The sequence below is a fragment of the Sceloporus occidentalis genome, unplaced genomic scaffold (assembly GCF_023333645.1).
Source record: "Sceloporus occidentalis isolate IW3139 unplaced genomic scaffold, rSceOcc1.0.p SCAF_4, whole genome shotgun sequence".
Classification (NCBI taxonomy): domain Eukaryota; kingdom Metazoa; phylum Chordata; class Lepidosauria; order Squamata; family Phrynosomatidae; genus Sceloporus; species Sceloporus occidentalis.
Genome location: NW_028316984.1, coordinates 81,076,071 through 81,094,141, shown reverse-complemented (window position 1 = coordinate 81,094,141; position 18,071 = coordinate 81,076,071). Strand labels below are relative to the sequence as shown.

The 18,071-nt window shown below is 41.0% G+C and overlaps 1 protein-coding gene across 2 annotated transcripts in view; it reads right to left on the bottom strand.

The window, feature by feature from the left end:
* Positions 1-18,071, bottom strand: part of LOC149314096 (unconventional myosin-X-like) — a 47,567-nt gene that overhangs the window by 8,392 nt on the left and 21,104 nt on the right. For both annotated transcript variants that reach the window (XM_089520515.1, XM_089520514.1), the window contains exons 2-3: positions 8,259-8,357; positions 3,833-3,991 (exon numbers count right to left, since the gene is read on the bottom strand). In XM_089520515.1, coding sequence (XP_089376641.1) covers positions 3,833-3,943 — 111 coding nt within the window. In that variant the 5' untranslated portion in view covers positions 3,944-3,991; positions 8,259-8,357. The remainder of the gene's footprint in view (positions 1-3,832; positions 3,992-8,258; positions 8,358-18,071) is intronic.

The window sequence follows — 18,071 nt, the reverse complement described above, 5'->3', positions numbered from 1 at the left end:
AAGACAGAGATTACTCAACAGGAAAACATAAGGACTTCTGTCTCTGCAAATTCTTATATGAATTATCCTTACTAACATCTCTCAAACTAACAATATGATCAGAGCATAACTATCCACTGGATTGTGCGCTGCTCCAAACACTGTGGAGTTTTCAGCTTGAAAAAGTGTAACTTCTTCTATAAAAAATACAGTTACATTTTTAAGGAAAATGTATTCCAAAATAGTAGTTGAAAGTTATTTTGAGGTGGATTTTAAATCTTAATCTTATTTTTGTTCTTTAATCTTAATCTTGATATGGCAATAGGATGGAATGCATTTATGAGTGGACACAAGTGGAAGTGACATGGACCAGAAACAGATTGATTCTGTCATCCTCTAGCAAAGTGATGTGTGTTGAGTTCTCTTTTCCAGCCCAAGGTTGCATGGAGAAATAAGCACTTTTTTAACCTCTGTAAATCAACTACAGTTAAAGTTTATCTCCCCCTCCCTGCAAATCTACACATATACCTCCACTACATATACCAAATCTAATGTTTTTCTTCCTATAGTGCAGCCATAAAGGCTGACCTGGAGTTCAGGGAGATGCTTGATCTTTTCTCCTCAGTCATATCTACCTTCAGTTGTTTTTACTCAGTGGTGGAGAGAGGAATACAGAGGGACTTGTAACTTTTTCCATAAAAATAAAAGTAGGTTTTGGGGTGGGGGCTTGGTCTTCAGAACTGTCCTGGGCTCATCCATATCCTTCTGGTGTGGATGAAGATTGCCTGGCAGTTTTAAAAGACAGGAGAAGCTACTGAAGAGGGATCCATCATTCCCAGGAACCAATCAATGGTTTTAAGAGGAGACTGTCTCAAGAGGCGAGCAAAAGCTCCAAGCCTCTTTAGCTCAGCCAAAAAAAGGGAAGCTAAGAGGGTGCATTATGGCTCACTAAAAATAAATTTGAGGGTTTAGCTATTAAACCAAAGAGAAAAGGCTATTTAGAGTATGCAATATCACTGAGTATAGGGGAAATTATTATATAAACTGCCCATTAATAAAATGCTGGATAGGGATAAGAACATTTTCTTCAGTAGTCAGATGAATCAAGTATTGGAATAATCTTCTTAGAGGAACTTCAGGGTCAGATAATTTGTAGTAATTTTCCAACAGAGCTAGCCAGATTTCAGCAGTACAGGAGTGCACATTATTTATTTTATCCCACATCTCAGTAGTACCCTACCGAAGTGGTGCAAGAAATGTTCCCCTTTGATTTTAGGGCACCATCCTCTTTCCTCAGACACAGAGATTGCCTCAGTGAAAGACACTACTTTAAGCAGAAGAGAAGCGCCACCTCTACCAAGGGCTTAAGGATCAAGGCAAGGAATCTTTCCAGACTAGCCTATCTCCCATTATCCCTTTCCTTTTATTTCTTTCCCACTACTACTACTACTACTACTACTTTTTTTTTATCCTTGAACAGAATCTCAAGTAGCAGACCATGAACATGAAGGCTCAACAGACTCATACACCCCTCCAGCTAAAAATGGGGAGCTCATTTCTTGATGGCAGTGGTGAGTTTCCGTTCCTGCAGCACTCTATCGCCCAGATAATGGGCTAAATCTAATTTATGGTCTCAACTATTATAAGCCCACTGAATCAATGGAATTTCCATTGCCTATATGTTAATTTATTTTTCAGCTGTTGATTCCATTTGCCTGCTGTAGTTGGTACTGAGCAACAGGACTGAGGCCAAGAGTGGGAGTTCTGTGGCCTTCAAGATGTTGTGAGACTGCAATTCCCAGCAGCCTTAGCCAACATAGCTAAAAGTGAGGATTGTTACAAAATGCAATTCAAAAATACCTGGAAGATTGTACACACACCATTTCAGCTCAACCTCAAGGAGCCCCCACATGTGATAGATGGAAAATAAGTGAAGGATTCTCAGATGGCATAGTACACAACAGCTACAAGCAGCTGTCTTCACTCCTCCTCCTCCCCCCCCCTCCCCATTCAATCTGTTTTGGTTTTGTGTTTTATCAGAAAAGCCTCCTATAACTTTTGCTGCTACTCACAACACCTGTCAGTCATTACACCTTGTTAATCTAAAGCTACTGGTTAAGTAACTGGATGGGCACTTGGGCAATCAAGGTTCTAGTACCCATGAAGCCATGACACTCACCACATGCCACTCACCTCTCTCTCTCACTACCTGATCAACCTCACAGAATTGTAAAAATAAGATCAGGAGAAGGAGAGACAGATATGCCTGTCTTGAGCTCACTGCAGAAAAGGTGGGATATAAATCAGTAAGAAATAAATAAATATCATCCAGTGACATCATCCAGTGATTTACCCTCTATCTACTTCTGGAGCACAACAATAAGTCTTTCACATTTCCAACTAAACCTCTTCTGTCAGGGAAAAGGAATTATGGCAAATTATACACATTAAAAAAGCAGTTTAATTTTCCATAATCTCTTTCCCCCTCAGGAGGGTCTAAGCCTGAAATGTGTCAGGACTTACAGTCTTTCACAATAACTCCTCATGCAGTTTCTGAATTTTAAAATAATTCTCTATATGCATACATCCTCCTGCCAAATCTTCTCTCAGGCCACCACCTACAATATGTGGATAATAAAAGTGAATGTAAAGGATTGTCATAACTGTCAAACTTGACCTCATAAGGAAGAGGGACTGAATTGCTATTGACTGTCTTCCTCATCACTCTCTCTTTATTGCAACACTGAACATAAAAAACTCATGATATTACTACTGCATGGTGCATCTCCAAAGGCCCCATCATATAATACCTTCTGGCAGAAATGGAGAAATGTGTAACACAATCACAAATAACCATCACATGATCTTGGTGTTAGATCAGTGTGATGAATATTTGGCCTCCAGAAAGTTTGTCCTATAACTCCCCTTACCCACCACAACCAGTAGTAAGGGACTGCTGTAGTTGCAGCCCATAATGTCTAGAAGGTGAAAGATAGATCATGGAAACTTTACTTTGTTTGGGACTACAACTACAACTTGCACAGGCTGCAATGGCTGGGAGATTCTGAGAGATATATCAAAAAAGGAACTTCCTCATACTCTGCCAAAGGTTCCCCTACCCCTGTTTTAATAGAAGAGAAAAACAGAATAAAAAATACAGAGTGACCAAAGTTCCATGTTTCTTGTAACTTTTTGTAGAGCTCCTCAGACAAAGTGCTCTGAACACTCACAAAACTGCAACAGAAATGTTAATTTACCAATAGTATTCTCTTTAATACCAAATAATATACCATTTCTTTTCCTACAGCAGAAAGGAGAAAGGAAAGAAGAGGAGGAGGAAGCAACAGCACCTGAGAAAAAGGATGGTAGATACATGATATAAAGGGAAGTTCAAGAGGATAATGGATTGTGAAGTGTGAGTTATAAAGAAATCTTTGCCCAAGGAAGATCGAGTCTGTATCCAGAGAATAGAAAAAGAAGTACTGTATATTGTTGTTTGACAGCAAGGTTCATTATTATGCCAATCTGACTTTTTAACTTCTTTGGCTGCCCAAAATTGTGAAGAAGTTTCCCAGAAACCGGGTCACTTAATTGATCATTTACTGGAATACAAGATGCATATCGTCTTGTTGCCTTAGAAACTGTTGCTATGCAACAGAGCCTAAGATCCACATTTCAATATCAGATTTTGAAGATGCTCAAGCACAGGTAAGAAAGGGGAGCGAACATGTCTCATGCCCATGCTTTCATTCCCTGGTAATATTGCAAACACCTTGTTAATGTTGAATCTCCTGCCTTTTTTGGCTTCCACTCTAATAGCTCAACTGAGCATCTGCCTTCCCTGCTCACTCACATAGATGTAGTCCTGCTGGTAGCGTTGGTACAGATTGAGCAAAATGGCAGCCTCGTGCAGGTCCCCCAGTGTGGACATATCCTCCACCCCCTCCACACTCGACTGATGCATCGGCAGGACCTTCTCTCTGGGCAGTGAAACCCATGGATAGCAGAACACCTGGAGGGAAGAAAAAGACAGTGTAGAGAAAAGCTAAACTGCCAAATAGTAGGAGCTATATTTTTGGGCAAGTCTTGCTGGTCTCTTTTGCTTCTTAAGGACTAAATTGATGTCGTGTGGCATCCACCTGTTTCTTTTTGTTTGCCTGTTCTATTCACATGCAACAAGGCTGGGCAATTTTTTTATTTTTCTGTTGTGCTGCCCTCACCTCTCACCAACTCAGTCTTGATGAGAACATGGGTGAATGTGTGTGCGTGTATATGTGTGTGTAAAAAATATTTAAATATATATTTATATTTATATTCACACTAAGCATTATAACAATACTATTTAGGGAGCCCCTCCTGTATTTCCTCAGCATTGTTATTTTGCTCAGATATCAAGACCAAGCTTTAACGCCCCTGTCAAACTTTCTCCTTTTAAAGCTCATAACCATGCTTGGGCCCACGTATTATTATTGTTGTTGTTGTTACTACCACTGTTATTACTATTATTTTTATTACGCACCATCAATGTATATGGCACTTCACAGAATGAAATCACAAAAAGTCAGACAGCCCTGCCAACAGTGTAGAGTTCAATATATCTATATCCTAGAGGGGAGGGGGGGGGAAAAGAACTATTGTACAACAGATATAAAATGAGTATAATACATTTGTAAAACATGTACCTTGATTTCAACTTTCTTAAAGATTTGCCACCATCACCAGTATCATAATTGTTCACTATTATTTCTTTTAAGTTACTGAATAGTCTTACACTGGTTGGAACACTACTTGTGCTACTGAGATATTTCTACATGAACTCCACCCTCGTGCCACATAAATTCTGAAATAGCATACCAAAATCAACTCTATGCTGTCTATCCTTCATCTCCACACCTCATAATAATAATTTTAAAATTCTCTCTAACTGTCCAAATCATGTATTTTCAATCTCTTCCATCTCGAGCTGCATCTACAGTGCAGAATTAATGCAGTTTGACACTGTTTTAACTGCCATGGCTTAATGTGATTGAATTCTGGGATTAGTAGTGTTGTGAGACATTTAGCCTTTTCTGTCAGGGGGCTCAGGTGCCACAAAAACCTACAAATCCCAGAAATACAAAACACCTGGAGGACTTATGTTTGGGAACCATTGAGCTACACTGATTATGGATACATCCAGAAGTGATTATTATTATTATTATTATTATTATTAACCTTTATTTATAAAGTGCTGTAAATTTACAAAGCACTGTACATACAATCTTTTTAATTGGACAGTTCCCTGCCCTCAGGCTTACAACCTAAAAAGACATGACACAAAAGGAGAAGGGAAAGGTGGTGGGGAAGGGGCCTCTCAAGTAGGATAATACATATAAAACACATGACAATACAGGAAATGATTCAATAAAACAGACAACAAAAGAACATCAAATGGCAAGTGACAATTATGCAATGCCTGGGAAAGCTTCTCTGAACAGAATGGTCTTCAGCTCCGTTTTGAAGCTGGTTAAAGAAGTGATGGCTCTTGCTTGTGGGGGAAGAAAGTTCCAGGAGTGAGGGGCAAGTGAAAAGGGGCGAATCCGAGATGGGGCAGAGGAAATCCTGGGCTGGGACAGCAGACCTTGACTACCAGAATGGAGGGCCCGAGTGGGAAGGTGAGGAGAAATAAGGTCTGATAAGTAAGGAGGGGCCAGCCCATGGAGGGCTTTAAAGTGATCGCATTACACTGACCTTAAAATCACTCCACTGGCTGCCAATTAGTTTCCAAGCAAAGTACAAAGCGGTGGTTATTACCTTTAAAGCCCTACACAAGTCTGAGTCCAGGTTACCTAGAGAACTGCATTTTCCCACACAACCTGCCCTGCACACTCAGGCCCTCTGGGAAATGTTTACTCCAACTGTCCGGGACTAGATGGCAACAGTTTTCCAGAGGACCTTTTCATTTGCTGCAGACTGTGGAATGACCTGCCAGAAGAGATACAGAAGAGACAGCAGAAAATGCTGATGACATTTAAAACAGCATTAAAGGTACATCTCTTCCAGCGGGTCTGCCCTGTCAGTTTTAAATAATGACTTTTTTATTTGTATATTTTACAGAATGCTCTCATTTGAGAGTACTTTAATGTTTTTATAATACAGTGGACCCTTGTTATACGCTGGGGTTTGGTTCCAAGATTCCCCGTGTATAACAAAATCCATGTATGCTCAAGTCTCATTAAATATAATGACATAGCAAAATGGTGTCCCTTATAAAAAATGGAACATCAAGGTAAATTTATACTTTTTTGGAACATTTTCAAACTGTGTATGCTTGAATCCATGTATAAAAAAATCCGTGTATAAGAAGGGCCGGCTGTACTGAATTTTAACTGTTGGTTTTATGTGTTTTCTTTTTAAATTGCATTTTAACACATTGTAGCCCACCTTGAGAAGAGGAAGGAAGGAAGGAAGGAAGGAAGGAAGGAAAGAAAGAAAGAAAGAAAGAAAGAAAGAGCAACAGCTGTTACTAAACTTCCCTTAAGTTTAATATTGGGGAGTGACGATCTTCACTATGATCACAGGAGGGAAAGTTCAACCTTCCCTCTCCCCAAGATTTCACTTGATCAGCTGATCTGCAGGAAACAACTGAGTAGAAAGAAAAGAAATCTGGTGTTCCCTATCCAATTAAAGTTAATTTAATGCCAGCTCTGCACCAGGCCTCCATTGCTGAAGTATTCCCCACGGAGCAGCTGAGTGTCATAGTGGAGAGGGACGGCTTCTGGAAGTGTGGATCCAGTGGCATTTTTGTTGTTGTTCACCACCCTCAAATCGATCCTGACCCATAGCAACCCTGTGGATGAGACGTCTCCCAGACTCTCTGTGATACATGCTTTCAAAGTGCTCATCTCTCCTGGCATGACTTTGTGCCTACACCCTTGGTAGGAAAAGTCTATGCGGAGACTGAAAGGGGTTGCAGTATTAGATAGTAGGACGAGTTAGACTTTTTCATTTTAACGCTAAAAGGTGTGCCCGGGTTAGATGGTCTGACTTCTCCCTACCCTACCCTTCTTTCCCTCTGCCCCCTTTTAACCCATTCTTCTTTGTCCCTGAATTTATTCCAGAGGCAGGAAGGGAGAAAAGAGACTGAGGGGAGGTAAAGCACTGGGAAGAGGAAAGGCTCCGTTCTCCTCCCTATCACACCCCTTACATTGTTAAGGACCACCTGCCTTCCATAGCTAGAAGATTATCAAGATCTACAAAAGACACATATGAGAGGAGGAGGTGTTTTTAATATCTTAGCCTCAAGCCTGTATAGATAGGAGCCAGCACCTTGAACTGGGCCCAGAAACAAATCAGAAGCTATTATAAATGATCTATGACTCATGTAATATGGTCTGATAGCTATACACCACAAAAGGATCCTGGGTGCTACAATTTGCATTAGCTGCAGTTTCTGGGCACTTGTCCAGAGCAACCCTAAGTAGCGTGCACAGCAGCAATCTAATCTGGTACTGACTGAATATCACTTGCAGCCGGATGCATCTTCACACTTTTAAGTGTGTGCCTAAAAAATGAAGTGTGAGAAGCGATCCTCAGAAGCTGCCTGGCAAGTCATGATACAATGCCCATGTGTTTAATTCTGTATTCACAGCTGCTAAAGCTAGTACATAATGAAAAAAGTACAGCCTTGTACCCCTTTTTAAGAACTACAACTGACTGAGATTCTGTAATGGTTTTTAGATCATGTTAGAAGGTAACTGATCTTATTATCTTGTTATAAATTTATCTTGTCTTTTTGCTAAAGAAGATTCAAGCACCTTCCAGAGAAGGATGTATTTTATCTTCCTACATAAAGCAAAGAGATTAGGGGAAAGGAAAGTAGAAATATACAGACTCTTAACATTTCTACAGGGGATATCACCAATTTTAGTCCTCTCCAGTTTCAGAAATGTGTTAATAGCTTGCATATGTTGGTTTCAATGCCCCAGGCTCTTTGGGTTGAAGCTGTTCTTCTTTATTAGCATTTTCCTCCTTTGTAGCTTTGTCACAATGTCACAGAGCAATACAGTGACTCAAGGAAACCAATTTGCAAGTCTTGAAGAAGGGCAGGGCCTTAAGAAATAACTGCCCCCAAAGCAACAGACTCCTCTACTCCATCTTTGTGATACTAGGCAACCTTAGGTGTTGCATGTTCCAGACAGGTTTCTGGCAATGGCGTTTTTTATTTAGCACAGACACACAAGGGAATTATCCCAGAGAGCTTTCTCCAGTGGATCATGAAAATCTTCCATCTCACTTACCTCACCATAGTCTGAAGTGAAGAGCACACAGCCATCAGATGAACAGCTAACCGTGCAAGGCAACAACTGCTCCTTCTCCTCCAGCCACACACGTGTCCCCTGAAAGTCACAGCAAGAGTAAGGAAATACATTCTCCACATGACACAATTTTTATTATTTGTTTATTTAAATATTTATATCCTGTCCTTTATCATAATATCACAGGGCAGTACAGCAGTAAAATCAGCTGAAAACCATTTAGAAAAATTAATGCAATAGAGAAAAAAATAAACAATCTAAAAACATCTTAAATAATTTAGCAATTGAAACCAATTTGAACAAGTTAAGAGTAAAATATACAGGTTTAGTCATCCTTAGCTGGAATTCTAAAATCCAAAATACTCCAAAAACGAAAACTTTTTAATGGGTGGCTGAGATCATGAAGCCTTTACTTTCTGAAGGTTCAATGTATAAAAAGATGTTGAGTAGCTGGAGTGTGTTCAGAGGAGGGTGACCAAATGGTGAAGGGTCTGGAAACCATGCCTTATGAGGAGAGACTTAGGACTTTATCAGATGCGGAAAATTGGAGGTTTAAACAGCGAAAACCATGTGAAAATTGTGCAATAGTGGTTAACATTATCTTCACTATCTGAGTAACCCCCAAGAAACCCCAGGTGAGAAACCCTGGTTTAGTATCTTCTTGAAAAGAGGAAACTGAACAGCAACATTTCTTAAAAAAAAAAAAAGCTTGGAAAAGTTACAGAGCGGGGGGGGGGGGGGGGCGACTGCAACTCTCAGAATATCTAGTCAGCAGGACCCCTGGGGTGGAAGAGGTTGTAATCCCCCCCAAAAGCATCTTAGACTATGGTGAAAGTATCTGGGAAACAAGGCCAAATCAGGAAGAACAGAAAAAGCTAGGACAGTCCACCAGAATGTGGTTCCCATTCTGTTTGAAAGAAGGAGCAAGCAGCAGGGATGAGGATTTTCCTTTTTCCAGGGAGGGGGAACAAGCCTCTGCTTCCTTTCCTTTCCTTTCAAGGGAGGAGGAACAAGGAGTAAAAAAAGAACCCAATATACTAAACAAGGAACAAGTCACAAAAAATGACTGAAAGGTCTAACAGCCTTGCAGAACCATGGAGAAATCCACAGGAGGAAAAGTGCGTTGAGGCTGAGATAATATGGAAGAGAGAAGCAGGAACTAGAGGAAAAGCTTAAAGAAGCCCTCCCCACCCCCTGCTCTTCACCAAATTGCATGGCTTCACAGCACTGTGATAGGGAGACAGTGACCTATATATGATTCGCTGGCAGGATTTTTAAATTAAAAAAAAGTCTGGGAAGGAGATTTAATATCCAATAAGGTGAATATCAACATTAAAATCACACCCAGCTCTGGCTGTCCTCCAAAGAGATTATGATATGAGGCTCCCCTTTATGGTTGAACTAAAAACTAGGACTGAATGCAAAAGCTGCAGCAGTTGTCAGCGTGGACAAGGATCTGGTAGTTGGTCAGGATGCTGCTACTTGGTCAGCTATGGCTGAGAACTGCCTGCTTTATTTATGCCTCTGTGGTGGTTTTAATTTATGTTTCCTCTTGGTCACAGAGGAGCTGCATGACAAGATGCACCACAAGGCAATCTCCTGAAATGGCCTCAGGGTCTTGCAAAATTCTGGAGTTTCAGGGAATCCTGACTCAGAGTTAAAATGTGTAAGAAAAGAGGTTGCTCAACAGTCATTGCTTTGGTGTCCTGGAGAGTCCCCGGATGATGGAAGGACAAAGGATGTTACATTTTCCCATCAAAAGACTAGTCTTTATTTGGCTTCTGGATAGGTTGAATAGGCTGTTCTCTTTATTCCCCTTTTGTTTTATTGTTGTTGTTGTTATTGTTTATTTATATAACACCATAAATATACATGACGCTTTACAGACATAAAATCAACACAGAACCTGCCTGTGGTATACAATCTAAAAAGTTGTAAGATAAAAAATACTGTAATTAGACTAATTATTTCATAAAAATACAGCTATGACCCTATAAAACTATAAAACATCTAGATTATCACACCATATCAAACTACAGATTGAAATGCTTCCAAGAATAAAAAGTCTTTAGTTCACATTTGAAACTAGCCAAAGAGAAAATCATCCATAGATGTACGGGAAGACGGTTCCAAGAGTGAGGTGCAGCAAGCAAGAAAGGATGAAACCGATCCGACATTTGTTTGTTTGTTGTTTTGTGCCTTCAAGTCCTTTCCCTTATGGTGACCCTAAGGCAAACTTATCATGGGCATCTTCTTGCCAGGTTCCTTCAGAGAGGGCTTGCCACTGCCATCCTCTGAGGCTAAGAGAGTGCCCAAGGACACTCAGTGGATTTCCACAGCCAAGCAAGGATTCAAACCCAGGTCTCCAGAGTCACAGTCCAATGCTCAAACCATATATTTAATCATTTGATAAGTAATTTTTGTTATGAAGATTTAAGTCACAGTGTTGAGTTGACTAACTAGGATGTTGCTGATGGCAGAGCTTGGAAATACTGGGTTTTTTTTAAATCTTTTAACTCAGAACCTTTCAGCTAGAAGACTCTGAAGTCCAAAAAAGTAGCATGTCTAATCTATGTTGTAGGGGGATTGGAAAGACAGGAAGCTGCCTTATAACAACATTGTCTACCGTGACTAGCAGTGGTCCCAGGTATGAATGAATGAATGAAACTTTATTTATATACCGCCGTTCCTTCGATCACGGCGGTTCACAACATAGTAAAATACAAATTGTAACAGCAACAATCCCCCCATATTAAAACAGTACAATACATCATTAAAAACCATCATTCAACCATAATATTTAAAACCAGTAAAAAACAGTAAACATTCAATAAAAACATTCACAAAACACAGGAGAAGATAACAATTAGGACATGTGGGGGAAAGCTTGGCGGAAGAGATAAGTCTTAAGATTTTTCTTGAAAGACTCAAGGGAGGGGGCCGAGCGGAGCTCGTCAGGAAGAGAGTTCCAAGTCCGGGGGGCCGAAACAGAAAAGGCCCTATGTGCGGACACTGTGTATCTAACCTTAGGAACTCTCAGAAGTTGTCTCCCTCCTGACCTGAGAGTGCGGGGCGGATTATATGGGGAGAGGCGGTCCTCCAAGTACTCTGGGCCCAAGCCATTTAGGGCTTTATAGGTAACAACCAACACCTTGTATTGTGCCCGGAAGCGGATAGGCAGCCAATGCAGATCTTTCAATATAGGTGTTATATGGCTGGCCCTGGAGCTACCAGTGACCAGCCTTGCAGGTAGAGAAAGGTCTACCCTCCATCAGATACAGAGATACTTTGGGCTGAATCAGGACTATTGGTGGTGCTACAATAGGGACATCCTGTGTGATGCCACCACCACTGCACTCCCCCATGCACCAGCAATTTCATAAGCCTGATCATTTCCCTCCTTTCTATCATCCCAGAATTTCCACGGACTTCCTGGATTAACACTGACCACACACTCTGGGTGTGCAGATTTCACCACCTCTCTTGAGCTGTCACATTTACGCACAAACCCCACTTGGCAGGCATGATCTTACAGTAAATGTGCCTCAATTTCCCCTTGTGCAATGGATTGCTGTTTCCTTTTTCTATGTGATTTGTAGTGGGTGTACTAAGTAGAATGTAAGTGCAAAGGAATGTGTGTTCTGAATCAAACCCAAATTTCTCCCTGTTACATTTATAATTCCTCCTAGGGCTTTCCGCAGTCCAGTTCACTTTGTTCTGAAGTAAATTCTGTTCCATTCCGTGGGACTTGAGTGTCCTCCAAATGGACCAGGCCAAATATATGAGCAGATTTTGGTATTTTTTGCTGTAGTTCTCTGGTTTCTTTAAGAAATATTCAAATGGCATTTCTGTTGTCCTAGACCTAGATTATCTTTTGGCAAATCCTGGCCCTGAATGCAATTTTGTATTTCCACCTTGCAGTGGGTTTCCTTTTAATACTGAGACATAACAGAACCAAAAACTGTCCCTCCTTTCTCCTCCCTTCTCCCTTTTAAAAATCAGGGAAGAGGATTATCATATTGTGAATAAGTAAATTTCTTTAGGGCTGCAACCCGTGAGGATTCAGTCTTTTCTGAATCCTCAATGAAGGGTATGGGGTGGGGGAAGCAACACACCTTTCCCCCTCCCCCCCCCCATCACAGAGCTTACGATTCCTCATTTGTGTTAACTGTAACGTGCCATTTAAGTATGCTTAGACAATGAAAGGAGGAAAGGTAGACAGCAAACTAGAAAAAGTTGGCTATGCTTCTAATCCCAGTCAGCCCCAAATGGCACTAGTCACCACTGGCTGGGACCTTCTTCATGCAAGGCATGCACTCTTGCCATTGAGCTGCAGTCCATCTCTAAATTATGATTGCTCCATGGTGAGTTATGATTTGGACAAGTTATACTATTTGAAGCAGGAGTTTGCTCTCTTTCCTGACCCTGTCTCTACTGCCTTAGAGTTTGGCATCATTTGTCTACAAAGACTTGAAAACCAGGACCTGACTGGTGATATAATAGCCATGTATCATCAACTAGCCTACGGTTCCTAGCTTCAGCACTGGGGGAGACCCATAACCTTTAGATTACGCTTGACTCAGGTTTCAACAAATGCACCTTCTGATTGATCCAGAGGATCATGAATAAGTGATGCAAACATATAAACAGAAATTAGCTAATGGAAGCAGAAACAAGAGCACTACGAGAAGGAAGCGCATCCACTAGACCTAACAGAGAAAAGAGGTTATCTGATCAATCCCCAAGGAAGATGGGGGAGAGGAGGAAATCAATCATGGCTATTATAAAGGAAGGCCATGTAAAACTTAGATGAGGACTTTCATTGATAGTCTTGAATGACAATGTATTTTTCTTTCTACCAGGGCTCAATCTCAGGCTTGGCTTCTTGATTTTCAGCAGCCACCCTTTTGCTAGTAATGTTGTTTCTAAACCTCAGCTCAAGTGCTTCCTCTCACAACAGCTGCTGTCTCTCTGCATACAATCCCTGTTACTGTATCTCTCTCCTGGACTTCTGTATGCTTTCCCAAATGGGCTCAGCAGCACCCTTCAAAGCAACAGCAGTTAGCTGACAGAGCATAAAGCAAGCAGAAGTTACATTAGGAAGCCACTTGGTACATGGTCAATGGGTCAGATGAGCTTCTGCCCAACAGAAAGTGAAGAGCAAGTTGTAAGCAAAGAGGCAGATCTTTAACAATAAGAACTAGAAGCTTAAAGTTGATGTGAGTGCAAGTTTGAAGGGGATTAATGTAAAAATTTAGGGAGTCTTTGTAATGCAATAAATGTATAATCACATTATTCATATGCTGCACTGTGGGGTCTGTGCTATCTATCACATCTACCATTTTAATATCACATTTTGAAAGCACACAAAATGCCATATTTTACTGTGGAGAAAATCTGATAGGACGGCTGCCCTGATCTCCACTACAACAGGCAGAAGCAGGCTCCCTGTTGCAATTCCCTCTCTTGTCAGAAATCGCTCACACAAGCAGGAGGGCAAGAACATCAGTCAGCTGTTTCCCAATCAACAGGGGAACAGACCCCAATCCATCACAGCAGCTGATGCCCAGTAAATGAGGATTAGGAGATTTTCACAGACTTTATATACATCAGTCACATACATATATGACAGTGGATGTTTCTACAAAATGTTGAAATGTGGATTAGCTTCATTCACCATTCAGTCAGCAGCTGAGCCCTCCTCCAGAATACTCCATTCAATTTCCCTGTGCACCCAGTTTACATTCCTCTCCCAAACAGCCAGTTAATATTTTCTGACCATTGGATGTACCCCATTGTTACTGGGCTGGTTGGAGAGTCCTGTTCTTTAGAGTCTAATCCTCTTTCCCAGGACTGTTTGCAATTCTACAAACCTTGCAGTTCCCTTAAGTCAGCTGATAAACATCTCTGGGTCCTGGTATCATTGCTCATACATGAACACCAAAGACAGGAGAAGTATTGACTACTACCTAGGTTTTTTTTCATCTGACAGTGAGCATTATCAGCTACAAAATTGTCCTACTCTTTTTCTCATCTGATTTCAAGTTTACAGAAATTTATTTGCATAATATTTCATTCTTGTTATTTAATTTATATTCGACCTTTCTCCTTGTAGAGGGCATAGAATTTTAGCTGTAAAATTTCCCAGTTTTCAAGACTACCAAGCAATGAGGTGATATTTTCATTTCAGAGTAAAGTTAGGAATTGCTACCTGCTAAGGAGCAAATGACATGAAGAAGGGAGGCTGCCCTGTTAGCAAACCGCTAGGAAATAAGGGATGATGAGAAAGTCAGTTGTAGTGAAATGACTGCAGGTCAGAGTACAAACCAGCTGACACCTCCCTTCCTTTCCTTGGAGGTCTCCTCTGCGGCACAGAGAGACCCACTCCCTCCAACTGTGCTTTGCTTGCAAATCTTGACAAGGTCAAATGCAGGGAGATCTGACAGGATACTTGCAGCCCCAGGGAACCAGATGAGAAAGAGAGGGGTGAGGAAGACATCAAGTAATGCCTTTGGTTTAATCTAATTTCTAGCACTCTGCTCCACGTTGAAAAGTGTTCTCAGCTGCAGCAGCTGCATCACATTCTCTTAGGATGAGCAAGATGGAGAACTGCACATGTGCCTTTGCTGAAGCCCTAAAGCCCAAAGGGAGACAAACCACTCACATCACACAACTGTCCCAATCCACCCATGTTTACAGCTCACTGGGCTTGATCCCTAACAGAATTTTGCATGTATGAAGGCAATGAGGTAAGCAGGACTGATGAAAACCTTGGGAGTTTTTCCTTGAAAGTTAAGAGCTAACATTGAGGACTCCCCTTGACACTAAAATTCCACTCTGCCTCTGTACAAATTCCACAATTTCTTGTGTGCACTGTCCCTCTCCCGTGCATGCAGCATCCTCTTGGCAGTTAACATTAATGTGCAAATGCACTGCTCAGTCTTATTCAGAGCGACAGCATGTCGCATGAGGTCAGCATCAACAAAAATCAAAGTAAAACAATTGTCTTTTTAAACACTCTCATTCTCCTACACACACACACACACACACACGGATCAGGAAATCTATCTAGAAATGCTCCATTTATAACTTTTCCTCAGGAAGTTAAAGCTAGGTATACACAAGGCTAGGTAAGACAGGTTACCAAATTGTTTCCAAGATCCACACTCTTGTGGCAATCATGAGAATGGGAACTACACAGTGGTGTAGTACTGGACATCAGGTTCGGTGCTTGATGCCATAGTAAGGAGTAATAGTGTGTCATTGACCCAGTGGCAGAAAAACAATTCCAGTTTTTTACTCTGCACCTTCACAAGGCCAAGTAGTTTCTTTTTCTTGTTCTCAATTGATCACCTATAGATCTCTGAAAACACAAGGAAGACATGTACTTCCATCTATCTGTAATTAAGGACAAGCAACTCTTCCCTCTCACTCTGATCCACAGAAAAGTCACCTTGCATGGGTGAAAGGCATCTAAAACATCAGTTGGAACACCAGTGGACTGAAACAAATACCACTGTCTGTGTGGTCAATCTAAGTAGAATAAACACTGGGGTGGAGAAAAGACAAGAAAATTATGCAGCATGCCCCTTACCACCCATCCATGTGTAGTTGGTTGCTTTTCCAGACTCCCCTATCTCCCAGGCAAAGCCTACATATGTACAATTTACACTCATATAGAATCGATTTGTTAACCAACCACACATGAGAGCCTTTTACAGTAAAACATGTTCAGTCTTCCCTAGAGTGAGATTTCTGAAAACATAAAAACGTTCAAAATTGTTTCCCAGCTTCACAGACAAAAGAAATGTGTACCTTCCTGGATATATATTTTTAAAGCCTCTGTTCAACACTGATTTTTAAAATATTATTATTATTATTATTATTATTATTATTATTTGTGGTCTTTTCACCGCTAACAAGCTAGCAAAGAAAGACCAGCAGTTTAATCAATAGTTTGTTCAGTGCTTATTTCTCTCCTTTAATGAAGGTTTGTCAGATTTGGGGCAGATATCACCATATTGTTCATTTCACATTGTTGGCTTTTTATTCCAGTTTTGTTCAGCTTAAGCTTTTTTTCACACTTGCCAAAAGGAATTCTATCTGAACCCTTCTCAGCCATACAATAGTTACTGGAATATACGAGCATGGCAAAAGATATGGGGGATGGGGAATGCTGCATTTGACACAGAATGCATTGAAAGTACACTGGTTAAAATCCAGCCATATTACTGAATCTGAAGACGTATTTGAACAGAAAGCCATCAAGATCTCAGAACCCTATTCACTGGACTTTTCTTAATTAAACTGTATAGTGATTCTGCATCTATTGTCTTCTGGTAGGAGACTGAACCACTGTGTTTCTTTGTAAGACTTACATGTTAAGTTTTTGGTGTATTTACAATCGTGGGAGGAGTGTATATGGTCCTCCAAATGTTGCTGGATTGCAAATCCCAGCAGTGCTAGCTAGCATAGCCAATGATGAAGGATCCTAGAGGTTGCAGTTCAACAACAGCTGGAGCACCACACAATTCCCACCCTGCTCTTCATGTTTTGTAGTGTTGTACAGTTGCTATTACATCTGTCCACAAGAACCGAAGACTGGTGTCATACCAATAATCTGTGATTTACCTCAGCTCTTTATCCAGGACACAGGAATACAAGGGACTTGTCCCTTCTGCTTACTGGGCCTAGTTGATGGACCCTCTCTTCTCATTACATCTGCGCTAGCCTTCTCATTCAGGACATTTAGACAGTGGGTCTTAATTCCTCCTTATCTTCCTCTTCCATTCCTTGGTAGAACCCAATTGTGTGTGGGGGGGAGGGGACTGCTTGTTTGTGCACTGCACCCCCACCACTTGGTCTACCCTCCTAATTTCATGGATTGATCTCCCACGTGTTCCCCACCTCCCAAATGGAACACTAGATCATGCATGTCAGTATTCAATAAAGGGAAGCACACAATTGAAACAAGCTCCAGAATGCCTAAATCCCCATTTTTAAACATAAATCAACAACAATATGATGACCCATTTGACATCATTCAGAAAGTCTGTATTTCCAGTTGTTCACTTTGAAAACACAAAGTAAAAGATTGGGGAAAGGGTATGTGAGTATATGTGTCTGTCCATTCGTCTTTTTGTTTGTGATAGTCGTGCTCACAATAAGTGGCAGGGAGGTAGAAAGTGAGGACATGGGAAAGGCAGCATCTTTGGAGCCATTACGGGATTACAGTTCCGCTCACATTTACAAGAATCCACAGCACAACATAAAATGGGATAGGTATATCTTCTGGCATCTCTATAAGTGCATGCTTTCACAAGTGTATTTTTCAGTGCTATTAGAACAGAAAAACCTAGCAGGCTATCCATCCACCAGTGCAAAGACGTGTGGGAAATAAATGATGGATGTTTTTCATTCCGCTTTAGGTCCTTCTTATATCCACCCCACAATCCTGCTCACCTACTCAGTGCATCAGTTTTTCTGTATACATTCCTCCATCATTTATAATCAAAGGATAGCAGAGGAGTGGGCCACTTGGGCAGGTCTGAAGGGACATTTTCTACCCTGGAGACCCTGGGGTAAAGGGGACATAGACTATTAAAAAAAACACCTGGAAGTGGCAGGAAGTCCACTTCTGGTTTCGAACAAAAATTACTCTTCATGTTAAAAACTGATTGAGATTCCTGCAACCTATTTAAAAGATGAACTACTGTTCTTGGAGACTTGTAGTTTTAGTATTGGATTGGGGGAGCTGAGATGGGATTAATTTTGAATTTTATTGTATTTTAATGT